Below are 14,170 nucleotides of genomic sequence, written 5' to 3'. Positions count from 1 at the left end.
CGACAGGGCCTCCAGCCACTATAAACGAACTCTAGACGCATGCACCCCCTTGTGCATCTGGCTAATGTGGGTTCTGGGGAATTGAGCCTCGAACTGGGGTACTCAGGCATCACAAGCAAGCACTTAACCACTAAGCCATCTCTCCAGTCCAAAATTACATACATACATACATACATACATACATACATACATACATACATACATACATACATATATATTTTATTGACAACTTCTGTACTTACAGAGAACAAACCATGGTATTTCCCTCCCTTCCCTTACTTTCTCCTTCATAACTCTGCTCTCTATCATATCCCCTCCCTCTCTCCATTAGTCTCTCTCTTAATTTGATATCATCTTTTTTTCCTATTATGAGGGTCTTGTGTGGGTATTACTAGACACTGTGAGGTCTTGAATATCAAGGCCAAATTCTGTCCGGACAGTTGTAGTAAGGAGTGGTATCCTTCCTTTGGCTCTTACATTCTTTCTGCCACCTCTTCTGTAATGGACCCTGAGTCTTGGTGGGTGTGAAATGTTTCAGTGCTGGACACTCCTCTGTCTCTTCTCAGCACTATGTTGGTTTTTTGAGGTAGGGTCTCACTCTGGCTCAGGGTGGCCTCAAACTCACGGCGATCCTCCTACCTCTACCTCCCAAGTGCTGGGATTAATGCTAGAATTCTTAATTAAATGGTCTTTTGCAGTCCTGGAGGAAATTTTGGCTCAGACTTAACTTAATGATACAGTAATTTGAACATATCTAATTTTGCCTTAAGTTGAATCTGGAACCTGATCCTGACATTAGATGTGATTTTGCTGTAAATGCACCCTGAATTATAAAAACATTTTTTTTGTTGCTGGAAGGGAGGGAGAGAACATAGGAATATAGGTGCACAGGGCCTCTCACTGCTGCATGCACCATTTAGACACATGTCTCACTTCGTGCATCTGGCTTGTATGTGGGGACTAGAGATTTGAACCCAGGCCAAATCCAGATGGGCAAGCTTTGTAAACAAGGGCCTTTAACCACTGAGCCATCTCCCCAGGCCTATAAAAATCATCTTTTACTCTGGTATGTTTATCACATATTTGCCTTTCTTAGTTAAGTTGGTACACAATATCTACACAGTAGTCTTCTTCCTTATCTCAGTGGGGGGTTGGGGTATATGCTTCAAGATTCCCCCCAGTAGATGTCTTAAGCTGCAGGATCCCTAATGCCCTGTTAGTTTCCATATAAATACATTTGCACATTAAGGGACATTTTTACCTTAACCTAAGCACTTACCTACCACAAGTTGACCATAAGAGATATGGATTGAAGAACAACAGCAAAAAAAAAAAACCCTATATATAAACTTCTTTCCCCTTTCCCTTACAATTTTCATGGGCTATAGGACTTTGTCTTAGTATAGGTCTTAGCAACCATTGCATATGATTTTGTTTTTCATAGTAAGTCAAAACCATTCATTTCACTTAAAGCACACACTTACAGCTCTCCTTTGTAGTTGGGAAGTGCCAGTGTCACAGCTCTCTTGTGCTTTGCATCTCTTAAGGACTAATGTCTGGGTTGATCTGAAAACTGAGCGAGGTGACTAATGGGTGGGTAGCATAAGTGTAGATGGGTAGATAAAAGTCTAGAATAGAATGACATGACATTTCATCATGCTACTCTAAACAGGATACAATTTCAAACTTAGGAACTGTTGATTTGAGAAATTTTTAATTAAATAGTTTGGGATTGTGACTAATGGGTATCAAACTACATAAAGTGCATCTGTTGCTAAAGAAAAATGACTGTACTAAGCTGTAGTTACTAAACTATAAGTACTGTATGTTGTATTTAAAATGTTAATGTATGCCATCTTTAATGCATAGTTTTGTGGGTTTTTTTTCTTAAATAAACTTTCAGCTAGCATGTTCAACACACCAGGAATGCAAAGCTTGTTGCAACAAATAACTGAAAACCCACAGCTTATGCAAAACATGTTGTCTGCCCCATACATGAGAAGCATGATGCAGTCACTGAGCCAGAACCCTGACCTTGCTGCACAGGTGAGTTAGAAATTGTATTCAAAGTGATTGCAGTGTGAAGAATAGTCTTAATTTGATTTGGACACCTTTGTGTTTGTGTTCTTTTTTAACATACTAAAGGCAGGCAGTTTACTTAATGTACTTGAAACAATCTCATTTTTTGCTGTTTATTGACTAGAAGGAAATGCAAGTACACACATGCCATTGTACACCTATGCTACTAAGTTAGGAGATAAGTACAAAAGTTTTGGATTGCTTGCTCCCGAAGATAAGACACTTGTGAAATATGTGTCTTTTTGTTCTTTTAAGGTAGGGTCTCACTCCAGCCCAGGCTGACCTAGAACTCACTCTGTAGCTCCAGGCTGGCCTTGAACTCAAAGTGATCCTTCTCCTACCCTTGCCTCCCAAGGGCTGGGACTAAAGGCATGCCCAGTCGAAATGTGTGTCTTGAAGGCAGTTCAGAACCATATATTCAGAATGCTTGGAATAATTGCTTTTATTGGATGGTAATAGACACAGTAAACACAGCAATGGTATAATAGTAGAAGAGGATGGCCCAGTGGTAAGAGTGCTTGCCAAGCATGAGGGCTGTTGCACCCATGTAAAAAGCTGGGCGTTGTCATGCCTGCCTGCATTCCTAGTCATGTGGAGGGCAGAGACAGGAGAATTCCCGAGGCTCAATGGTTAACCTGTCTGGCTGAAAATAGTAACTAACTAGGCCCATTGAGAGACTCTGTCCTAAAGTAAACACAGATGAGGGATAGAGGAGGGCATCAAACATTCTCCTCTGACCTTCATGTGATATGTATGCACTGTATGCACACTGCACAACACATAGTACTATGCACTTGCCAAAAAAAAAGCAAAAAAGAACAATATTCTCTTCTTTCTTTCCATATATAGATGTGCCCCCTACTACACTAGTCTTTTATGAATTTATTCATTTTCTAGTTGTTTCTGAAGAGACAGTAAGTCTTAACACTGGCTGATCACTTAAGGAGCTGTAAAAACAATATAGATGCTCAGGTAATTAGATAAGCTTGCATTGGGGCTTACTCTTTGGGATTTGGGGTCCCTCAAATTCCCTCTATAATCCTGATACACCACCTACATAAAACACCACTAGGCTTGATAAAAATGTAGAGGTTATAGAATAAACCTTGATCATCCAAAGTTTATACTTATTTATTAAAAATAGCTACTGTTAGCCAGACATGGTGGTGCACCCCTTTAATACCAGCACTTGGGTCAGAGTGAGACTCTACCTCAGGGCAAATAAAACACACAAAACAAAAGCTACTGTTTAGTGCTATGAATGTGGGATGCTTTTGTGTGTGTGTGTGTGTTTCGAGGTAGGGTATTGTTCTAACTCAGGCTGACCTGGAATTCACTATGTACTCTCAGGGTGGCCTCGAACTCAACAGCGATCCTCCTACCTCTACCATTCCAAGTGCTGGTATTAAAGGCGTGCGCCACCACACCTGGCTTGGAGTGCTTTTCTTCATAATTACCTCCTTTCTTTTTTTATTCTCTCCTTTTCTACTGGCTTTTTAGAGGCAAGTTTTCACTCTAGCCCAAGCTGACCTGGAATTAACTGTACCTCAGGCTAGCCTTGAACACACAACAATCTTCCCTTCCAACTGCTGCACACAAACTCCAGATGCTTGTGCCACCTTGTCCATCTGGCTTACCTAGGTCCTGGGGAATTGAACGTAGGTCCTTTGGCTTTGTAGGCAAGTGCCTTAGTCACTAAGCCATCTCTCCAGCCCATCATTTCTTAAAAGTTTTAACATAGTTTCATTATGTCTGCTGAAATGGGTTTTATTGATAAATCTGTAGGACTGTGCTAATACAAGTACATAGCAGGTATCTTTGAGTTGTAATTCTCAATAACAACTTATGGAACGATAAATAATTAAGTTTTAGGATCATTTTCATTTTTAAAAATTTGCATATTATATTTTATGAATATTATCAAAACTAGGTAAGTTACTAGCATTAACTGCTTTGATTTTAACATATTCAGAAGCGGTTTTTACATTTGAGTATAGCTAAAATGAGGGAAATAATGTAGGGTGATACTGATACTGTTACTGTCATTAACTAAACACACTTCGTATAGAGTTTACATCTTGTTTTTAAAATTTACCTATAACAGGCATATTTCTAGCTATGTATAATTTTGCATTATAAATGAAAAATGAGCTGAACAGCTTTTCACTTACAGGTTTTTTTTTTTGGTACAATACAAAATTGGCAATGCTATTAGTCTCAGGCTGCCTCCAACTCACAGCCATCCTCTTACCTTAGCCTCGCAAGTGCTGGGATTAAAGGCGTGCACCACTACTCCCAGCCCCCTTGAGATTTTTGAATATTAAAGATGATTTCAGTATAAAAACGTAGTTGTGGTATGAAGTAAGGTAAGTTAGGAGAAATATAATAGAGGGAAAGATGATTTCTGAGAGAAAATGAGAAAGTTTATGGTGGTGAGCTTTTTGTAGATTAGTTGAGATAACAGTAAATTTTTATTTAGTTGAGAGAGGGGCAAACAGAGAGAAAGTGGGTATGGATACACCAGGGCCTTTTGCCACCACAAATGAGCTTCAGATGTGTGTGCTACTTGGAGATCTTGCTCTGTGTAGGTACTAGGGAATAGAGCCTTGGCTTTCAGGCTTTGCAAGCAAGCGCCTTTAACCACTAAGCCATCACTCCAGCCCCAATAACAGCAATTTAAAAATGAAAACTAACGTGGCACTTCATTAATATGTTCGTAATAAAGTATTTGACTGGAACCAGTACAGAAACAGGTATGTTGACCTCAAATACGGTATTGCTTTATTTTCTGTGATCTTATTGATGACTGAAATAAATACTACATTATATATTGAACATCTGCTTTGGTTATTATGTTGAAATTAAATGATCCATTTTGTATCAGTAGATATAACTAAAGGAGTGAGGGTCAATTCTGTTCTTTCAACTCCAGCATGCAGTTACTCTTAAATATGGTTAATTAATTGAGAGCAAGCATCTTTTCCTCCCCAGACTTTGAAAAGGTAAATAGGATATCAGTAAATCATTGCTGGCTGACTTTTCAGTTTGGGAAAAGTGATATAAAATTTGCCTCTTTGGAAGCTAAGACGACTTACTAGTTTCTGGTCTTGCTGATTGTGTATTGTAATCTTTAGGTATTCAACATCATGTTAATATTAGCTCTGTAAATTGGTAACATTTATGGTGCTAGTGAGGTGATAATAGAGATGTTAATCTTGGTGTTCTCCAACGGATTTGCATCTTATTTTAACACTTTCCCAGAGGACTGTTGGTGCTAGTTTTGGCTTGATTTTCACCTAGCAGCTCCATTTCTCTGGCAAGTTGGTTGCTGCTTTGTGGTTTTCCCTGGACCGAATATTAGCTGTTTTGTAGATGGCAAGTAGGTAGAATGACTCCAGACCTGGATTTTCTCTTTGCTTGCCATTTTGTGTTGAGGTTTCTGAGCAAGCCATATGTGTTTTATGTGTTGATGTTCATGCTTATTCTGTTAGCAGAGTATAAAGTATATCCTCATGAGAGCCAGTTACCCCCATTTGGCTTTTTCAAAGGTAGAAATTCTCCTTTGTGCAAAGGAAAACCTACAAAAGTGATTGCTCTTTTCTTTTAGGATATGACATGTCATCATATTTGGCATTCTTGCTGAGAGAAATGCCTTTTTTTGAGCTCCTTCTTGTGGATAGTATTTTCCCTTTTTTATTGATGTTCTACCTTTCTCCCTTTCAAGTGCTAACTTGGGCATTTGGAGGAAGGTAGAATATTAAACAAGGTACATTACATGTTTCAGATATTTCCAGTTAAAATTGTTTGAACACTTGCCCCATAGATGATGCTGAATAACCCCCTATTTGCTGGAAACCCTCAGCTTCAAGAACAAATGAGACAACAGCTCCCAACTTTCCTCCAACAAGTGAGTAAGAAAAGATGCTAGCTGTCTTGGGTAATGATTGCATACAAAGTTTGAACATTTCCTTGCTCTTTGGCTGTTCGCAGAACACAGACTCCAGTATGATAATGCTGCAGAGTTTACAGACAGGTCACCTTGGCCCTCCTTGAGCCTCATTTCATGATCAGCCTTTTGCTTTTATTCCTAAACTTTAAATTCTGAAGAGAGAACTATTTTGCCTTTGCTTTTGAGGATGTAGGATTTTGAAGGCTTTGGTTACTACAAGTCATTGCCTTTTATTTTACTGTCTTTGAAGTGCTTCCTTGTGTCATATACACTTTGTTGCCGATCTCAAGTAACAGGATAGAGCAACTCTGTCCTATTTTACAGGTTGGGTTTTGTTATATTTCAATTTCTTCCTAATTAGTAGGATGTTTGTGTTCTAAGGGGTAGATTTAAATTCCTCAGAATTCATAAGATTAAATTAGTCAGTGTTGTCATATGAGGAATATTTTGTTATTTTTAAAAGTACCTAGACTTGTCATGGCATTTTATTAAAAAGATAAAGTCACAGTCTTGGTGTTTTTGAAACTGGTAGTTCATTTTAGGGCTTTCATGTAATAATCAAATGACTCAAGCCTGTTGGTCAGCATCAGGGATATGGTATGGTCCTAGCTCTATTGTATTGTTGTAAATCTTGTGGGGTATATGTGTGTTGGAAGTAGTGAAGGTAAACTCAGGACACGTTCATTAACTTTAAGCTTGGAGCTATTGTCTTAGAGCATACATTATTGGTAATAGTGTTTGTTACATTAGTAACAGCACACTTGGTCAGGAGGAATATGGGGCTGTCATCATATTACCATATTCAATGTATCATGCATTTGCAGATTGTTTCTTAGAAATAACACTATTTCCTGTTGGAGAAAAGAGTTTGGCTTCTAGAATAGTTCCCAGTAGTTTTTATTAAGAAAATGGCTTTTATGGTGGGCTTGGGAACAAGTCAAGTAATGATTTGTGTACTAGGTTTGTAGTCAAAGAGGAGACTTTGTGTTTTTTGGAAGAAATTTGGATTACTGATGTCTGGGAGTAAAGATTTAGCTTTTTCTTCAAAAATAATAGAAAGAAAAAGTTAATAAAAATGTTTTGCTTTGTTTCATTCCATTGTAACCACTGATTTTCCTTCTTCTCTAGATGCAGAACCCTGATACACTCTCAGCAATGTCAAACCCTAGAGCAATGCAGGCCTTGTTACAAATTCAGCAGGGTTTGCAGACACTAGCAACAGAAGCCCCCGGCCTCATCCCAGGGTATGCTGACTTGGAGCATATTTGAAAATGCACAATGGTTTCTTTATCTGAGATTTTTAAATTTAATTTAAGTCCATCTTCTTGAGATGGGGGAGGGGGGATTAGTCAATTTCCAGCATTACAAATGCTTATCTTTAAAAGAATAACTTTGTATTATGTTGACATGCAATTGATTTGTCACACTGTCAGGCCTGACTTTTAGTTTCACAAGAACTTAGGTTTGTGACTTATCTTTGCTTTCCCCAGGTTTACTCCTGGTTTGGGGGCAGCAGCAGGAAACACTGGAGGCTCTTCAGGAGCTAATGTCTCTAGCACTTCACCCAGTGAAAACACAAACCCCGCAGCAGGAAATGCTGAAAGTGCACACCAGCAGTTTATTCAGCAGATGCTACAGGCGCTTGCTGGTGTGAATCCTCAGGTAACAGTTTTTTTCTGCTCAAGTTTTACATTCCTTAATGTTAGAAGTTTCTAAAAAGAGGGATGGGGAGTGGCAGCCATTTAGTATCAGACTAATGAAAACTACAGTTTCAAGGATATTAAATCTATAAACAGGTATTACAGAAGTTATTAATTTTTGTGCTATCAGATAGTAAAGGAAACATAGTTAAACTTCTGGGGAAGAATGCTTCAAATCTTATTCCATAATATTTAGAAGTAGCCGCACATACATGCATGTGTATGTGTTTTCACAGTAGATGTGTGTTTATGTGTGGTTACATGCGATGTGTGTTCATTCATGTGAAGGACAAGAGGTTGACATCAGCAATTCAGCTAGACTAGTTATCCAGGAAATCCTTGGCACTGTCCTGTGTCTTTTTCCCCAGTACTGGGATTATAGCTGCCTGCTGCCATGCCCACTGTTTTAAGTAGTTGCTGGGGATCTGAACTCAGGTGCTCATGCTTAAACAGCAAGCACTTTACCCATTCTGCCTCTCTCTACCCCCAACCCCAAAAGGAGCTTTTTTGTTTAGTTTTGTTTTTGTTTTTTCAAGGTAGGGTCTCACTCCAGTCCAGGCTGATCTGGAATTCATTATGTAGTGTCAGGCTGGCCTAAAACTCACAGCAATCATCCTACCCCCGCCCCTCTCTCAAGTGCTAGATTAAAGTTACATACCACTGAAGTAGCTTTTTTTTTTCTTTAAAAAAAAATTTTTTTTTAATATTTTGTTTGAGAGGGAGAGAGGGTGGGGGGGAAATGGGCACAACAGGACCTCTAGCCACTGCAAACGAACTCCAGACATTTATGCCCACATGTCCATTTGGCTTACATTGATACTAGGGAATCGAACCTGGATCCTTAGGCTTCGTAAGCAACTACCTAAACCACTAAGCTGTCTCTCAGTAGCAATTTTTAATGCAGTTTTTAAGGTCTTTTCTCAAAAAAAAAAAATTTTACTTGAGAGAGCGAGTGTGCTCTAGGGTCTCCTGCTCCTGCAAATGAAGTCCGGAATCATGAGCCACTTTGTGTATCAGTTTTATGTGGGTACTGGGGTATTAAACTGCAGTCTTGGCAAGCAGCAAGCAAGCGCCTTTAACCACTGATCCATCTACCCAACTTGAAATCCTTTATTAAAAATCATTTGAGAGTGCTGTAGAGATGGCTTAGCAGTTAAGGCTCTTGCCTGCGAAGTCCAATAACCCATGTTGGACTCCCCAGATTCCCCATAAGCCAAACACACAAGGTGGCGCATGCATCTGAAGTTTGATTGCAGTGGCTGGAAGGCCCTAGCATGCCAATTGAACATCACCACACACACACTCTCTCTCCCTCCCTGTCTCGTGCATCCCTCCTTAAAAAATCATTTGAGAGCCTCCACCTCCATCATCAGGGATTCTGGAGCTGATCTCACTCCCAAGCCTGGGGCAGTGAGTAGCACTGGGTGGTCAGGGCTCAGAATCCATCGATGAAGGAAAAATGTTATCTCTGTCACATCTGCCAGGGCCCACAAGTCACTACAGAGGAAGTGCTACTCTCACTGCTAGCCTGAGAGTTAGTTTGCTCCCGGAAATGATGATAAACACTGAGGAGACTCAAAACTCATCAAAGCAGAAATTCAGAGGATTCAGAGAGCTCAACACTCAAGGAGACCAAAAATCCTGCCTTTCCAAGGCTCAGGGAACATTTCAGTAGAGGGGGTGGGTAGATTCTAAGAACCATGAAGATGGGAAGGAATGTCCTGAGGCTCTCTTTCCCCCACCCCCAGACTGGTGCATTCATGACTCCACAGTAAATACCAATAACCCACTGAGAAAGGCAGTCAGTGGAATTGAGGTAGAGAAGAGGGAATATGAGACTTATCACCCAGTGGGAATATGACCAGTATGTAATATGTTCCTATTGTAAAGTTCATAAGATATTTTATTTATTTATTTGAAAGAGGGAAATACAGAAATAGGCAGGTAGAGAGAGAAAGGGTGTGCCAGGGCCTCTAGCCACCGCATATGAACTCCAGGGGCATGCACCCCCTTGTGCATCTGGCTTACATGGGTCCTGGGGAGTTGAACCTGGGTCCTTTGGCTTTGCAGGCAAGTGCCTTAACCACTAAGCCATCTCTCCAGCACTGTTGTTTATTTTATTATATATCTGTGTATGTGTACACACACATCTATTTATGTTTATTTAAATCATTTCAGGCCAGGTATGGTGGTGGTGTATACACATTTAATCTCAGCACTTGAGAGACAGAGGTAGGAGGATTGCTGTAAGTTTGAGGCTAGCCTGAGACTATATAGTGAATTCCAGGTCAGCCTGGGCTAGTGAGACCCTACCTTGAAAAACCAAAAACAAATCATTTGAACATCTATGTCACACCCTCCAAGGCTCAGGGTCCATTGCAGAAGAGGTAGTAGAAAGACTGTTAAAAGCCAAAGGAAGGGAAGGAATACCTACATTACTTACTTCCAAAGTGGCAGTGATATTCATGGTGCTTAGCACATTGCTAATACTATCTACACAAGATCTGCATAACAGGAAGGGGAAAACACTGACACAAAAACAGAAGAGAGACTTACTGAAAAGAAGGGATTCAGTGGAGGGAAGATTTGGAAAGGAGTAAAGGAAGTTAAAAAATACAAAGTTTTGTTTTATAAAAGCTGGTCATAGAGCAACTTATCCTCAGTATCTCCAGGACAACTATATATTTGTGGTTTGTTTTTGGTTTTTTGAGGTAGGATCTTACTCTAAGCCAGGCTGACCTCAAGCTCCCAGCAATCCTCGTGTGTGTGTGTGTGTGTGTCTGTCTCTCTCTCTCTCTCTCTCTCCACACCCAGGGGATTTTTGTTTAATTTTGTTTTTAGTTTGAAAAAATTCTAATCCTTACCCACTGCCCTACCACCTGTGGTAATGTGTATTACATATGTCCACTGAAGAACTATGGAGTCTCTTAATGATGTTCTTGAATCTGTCAACATTCATTGGCTTTGCTAAGAGTGTACCAATAAAGAAAGATGGTTGCCAGTTCAGTGCTAAAGAAATCACTAATTCTGAACTATTGGCACATAGGCTTTTAAAAGTTTTGGGGGGGGGGCTGGGGAAATGGTTTGGCAGTTGAAGGCACTTGCTTGCAAAGCCTGTAGGCCTGAGTTGACCCAAGTCTGATTCCCTGGTACCCATGTAAAGATGCACAAAGTGGTACATGTGTCTGAAGTTCATTTGCAGTGGCAAGAGGCCCTGGTGTGCATTTTCATACTCTCTGCTTAGAAAAAAAAATATTACTATATGATCATGAGTTTCTAAAGATGTGGATTTTGTTAAGCTTTTTTTCCTTCTGTTTTTTTAAGGGGGAGGGAGTTCCTGGATATCAAACCAAAGAGGTCTTATTCTTATCCCCAGCCTGTAAGCTCTTCTTTAAAAAAAAAAAAATTGCCAGGTGTGATGGTGCATGTCTTTAGTCCCAACACTTGGGAGGCAGTGGTAGGAGGATCACTATGAGTTTGAGGCCAGCCTGAGACTACATAGTGAATTCCAGGTCAATGTGGGCAAGGGTGAGACCCTACCTTGAAAAAAAAGGCCAAGCATGGTGGTGCATGCCTTTAATCCCAGCACTCAGGAGGCAGAGGTAGGAGGATTGCTGAGTTTGAGGCCAGCCTGGAACTATACAGCGAGTTCCAGGTAAGCCTGGATTAGAGTGAGATCCTACCTCAAAGGAAAAAAAAAAAAGAAAATGATTTGGGGGCTGGAGAGATGGCTTAGTGGTTAAAAGCACTTACTTGGAAAGCCTAATGACTGGGGTTTGACACCCCAGTACCCAGGTAAAGTCAGATTCACAACATGGCATGTGTGTCTGGAGTTAAGTGTGTTTGTGTGAGAGAGAGGCACCTATGCCACAACACATGTATAGGTCAGAGGACAACTTGAAAGTTGGTTCTCACCTGTGTACATTATTTGAGGCAAGATTTCTCCCTTTGGATCCTCACTTGTATTCTTTGTTGCGCTTGCCGTAAACTGCCAGGATTCTCCTGTCTCCTGGGAATCTTGCTATCAGTGTTAGTGTGCTGGGATAATAGAAGCCTGCCTTGGCTTCCAGCCTTCTACATGGGGTCTGGCAATTAAATTCAAGCAGTACTGCTTGAACAGTGAGTGTATTATCCACTGAGTCATCTCCTCGGCTCCCTACCCTGTTTTAAAGGCAGAATTATGTTTTCTATTTGATAAGAAAGCTCAGTAGACCAGCATACATTATTTAAAATGAAGCTAATTTTTTTTTAAATTCAAAAGGTGTAACGTGAACTGGCTGTCCTTAAAATACTATCTTTTTTGTTTCTTTTTAGCAACTACAGAATCCAGAAGTCAGATTTCAGCAGCAACTGGAACAACTCAGTGCAATGGGATTTTTGAACCGTGAAGCAAACTTGCAAGCACTGATAGCAACAGGAGGGGATATAAATGCAGCTATTGAAAGGCTATTGGGCTCCCAACCATCATAGCATTTCTCTATCCTGAAAAAATGTAATTTATTTTTGATAACGGCTCTTAAATCTTTAAAATACTTGCTTTATTTCATTTTAACTCTTGGAAGTCTGTGCTGTTATAACAAAACCAGTATGAAGCATTTTGAGGTGGAGTGCAGTAAGATGTGTGGGTTTATGGTTTTCTGTTCTGGAACAGTGGGAATCAATGTTCTTCATGCAAAGCTACTGCATGCACCATACGCTTCTGCATTTATTGTAATTTTTTTAAATCACCTTTTCTAATTGGGTGAACAGATTTTGTCCTACATATGTCCAGCTTATTTGCTTATTAAACATTAGCCTATAGTAGTAATTTATGTAGAATAAAAGCATTAAAAAGCAAATCATTTGCGCTCTATAATTTGTTTTACATTATTGCTTACTGTGATGATAGCATGTAGTTTTGCAAATAATGCTGTAAGATTTATACTCCCAACAATCTTTGCTGTATTTGTACACAATACAGTGTGTGCACATTTGGGACTGCATTACTAGAAAAATACTGTGATAGTCATCTGAGCAAAAACACCTCTTACCAAAAAGTAAACAGATGGAGGTACTCATACAGCTCAGTATAGTCTCTGACAGCAGCTTTGATAGTCGTCTCAGCAGAAGGGCCATTTGGTTAGGTTCATCAAAAATACAGAGAATTGATTCTGGTTATCTGAGGACATTTAATTGTACAGACAACATAATGTAACAATGTCTCAGCATTTACATACTGACTGTAAATTACCTTTCAATTTTATGTACACCAAAAAAGCACTGTAGTATACTCTAAAATGCCTTTGCTTATGACTTGTCAGCTTTTCCCGTAAGTACTTTAACAGGCATTACATTTTGTAATTGAAATGTTGCTTTCACCAAAAGTATTTATGTTTCAGTTGTAAAACATTATATAAAAGCAGAACTATCTGTTGGGTTTTACCAGTTTTCTCATATATAGACAGTACCCAAATTTAAAATGATTTGTGAGTCACTTGTTTCTGAAGTATTTGGATAGTTCTATTTAAAAAGTTTTTCAGAGCCTCAGAGAAAGGGGAATGTGGGAGGGTTGCGACAGAATCAACCTTGGATTGGGCCAGCCTAAACTTAGTAATACTGGCAGCCAAGATTCTGTTCGGATGTCTGTGCATATAGTGTAGTATTACTTGGGATGAAAAATAAAGAGCCGTTTTAACAATTTTGAGTACATTTGGCTGTTTCACAGCTTTTTTCTTCTCTCCCCAAAGAAGTTCTATTTGCCTAACTCTCAAACTATTGGGGTGATACATTCCTTTAGGACCAATTAAAACATAACTTAAGGGTCAGTGATATATTTGGCTAACTCTGGTTCAGTATTCTCTTAGGTCATTATATTCTCATGTACAGTTAACAGGAAATTATAATGTTAAAATAACCTGAAGTGAGTTCAGACCAACAAAATCAAGGAAAATACAAGATGAATTCCATTACTACTATAAGTTGCTTGCTATTAAAAGGTCAAGAGACTGCTTGCCAACCAGTCCGTGCACTGTTCTGACACTTTGCCCAGGAGGAAAACATGTACAAAGGTCAGAGTGGAGGCATGGCTGAGGAGCTTGCTAGGAATGGTATTCATGTGTCTCTGCTTGTCCTGCCTCATGCCTCAGTCTGTCTGGTGCTGATGAATGGCAATATATAGTGTGGGACAGTGTCATAGCTAATTTGATTTATTAATCACCAGATAACAATAAATCTCTAGCTTTTAAATCTGGTTTGTCTGGCCTCTTTTGTAGAAAAAAATATGCCTTCATTTTACTTTCTGTAAGCATGTCTTATAAAAACTGGTGGATTTGGTTTAACCTACATCATCTCACAATTTAGATTATTGTTTGTTGTCTGCGGCAGCCCAAACAGATCTTGATCCACAGCAATCCTCCTGCCTTAGTATCCTGAGTGCTGGGATAACAGACATGAGCCACCATTA

At 39.6% G+C, this 14,170-nt stretch overlaps 1 protein-coding gene across 2 annotated transcripts in view; it reads left to right on the top strand.

Moving 5' to 3' along the window:
• The window catches only part of Ubqln1 (ubiquilin 1), a 64,802-nt gene extending 50,849 nt beyond the window's left edge, over nt 1–13,953 (top strand). The window contains exons 7-11 of one of the 2 annotated variants that reach the window (XM_045131110.1): nt 1,904–2,046; nt 5,903–5,986; nt 7,157–7,272; nt 7,519–7,690; nt 12,043–13,953. In XM_045131110.1, the coding sequence (XP_044987045.1) occupies nt 1,904–2,046; nt 5,903–5,986; nt 7,157–7,272; nt 7,519–7,690; nt 12,043–12,198 (671 nt within the window). In that variant the 3' untranslated portion in view covers nt 12,199–13,953. The remainder of the gene's footprint in view (nt 1–1,903; nt 2,047–5,902; nt 5,987–7,156; nt 7,273–7,518; nt 7,691–12,042) is intronic. The other variant, XM_045131111.1, reaches the window with a different exon arrangement.
• Nucleotides 13,954–14,170: the final 217 nt, after the last annotated feature.

Source organism: Jaculus jaculus, chromosome 12 (genome assembly GCF_020740685.1).
Source record: "Jaculus jaculus isolate mJacJac1 chromosome 12, mJacJac1.mat.Y.cur, whole genome shotgun sequence".
Classification (NCBI taxonomy): Eukaryota; Metazoa; Chordata; class Mammalia; order Rodentia; family Dipodidae; genus Jaculus; species Jaculus jaculus.
Note: the sequence above shows the minus strand (reverse complement) of the source record. Positions and strands in the feature narration are given on the sequence as shown.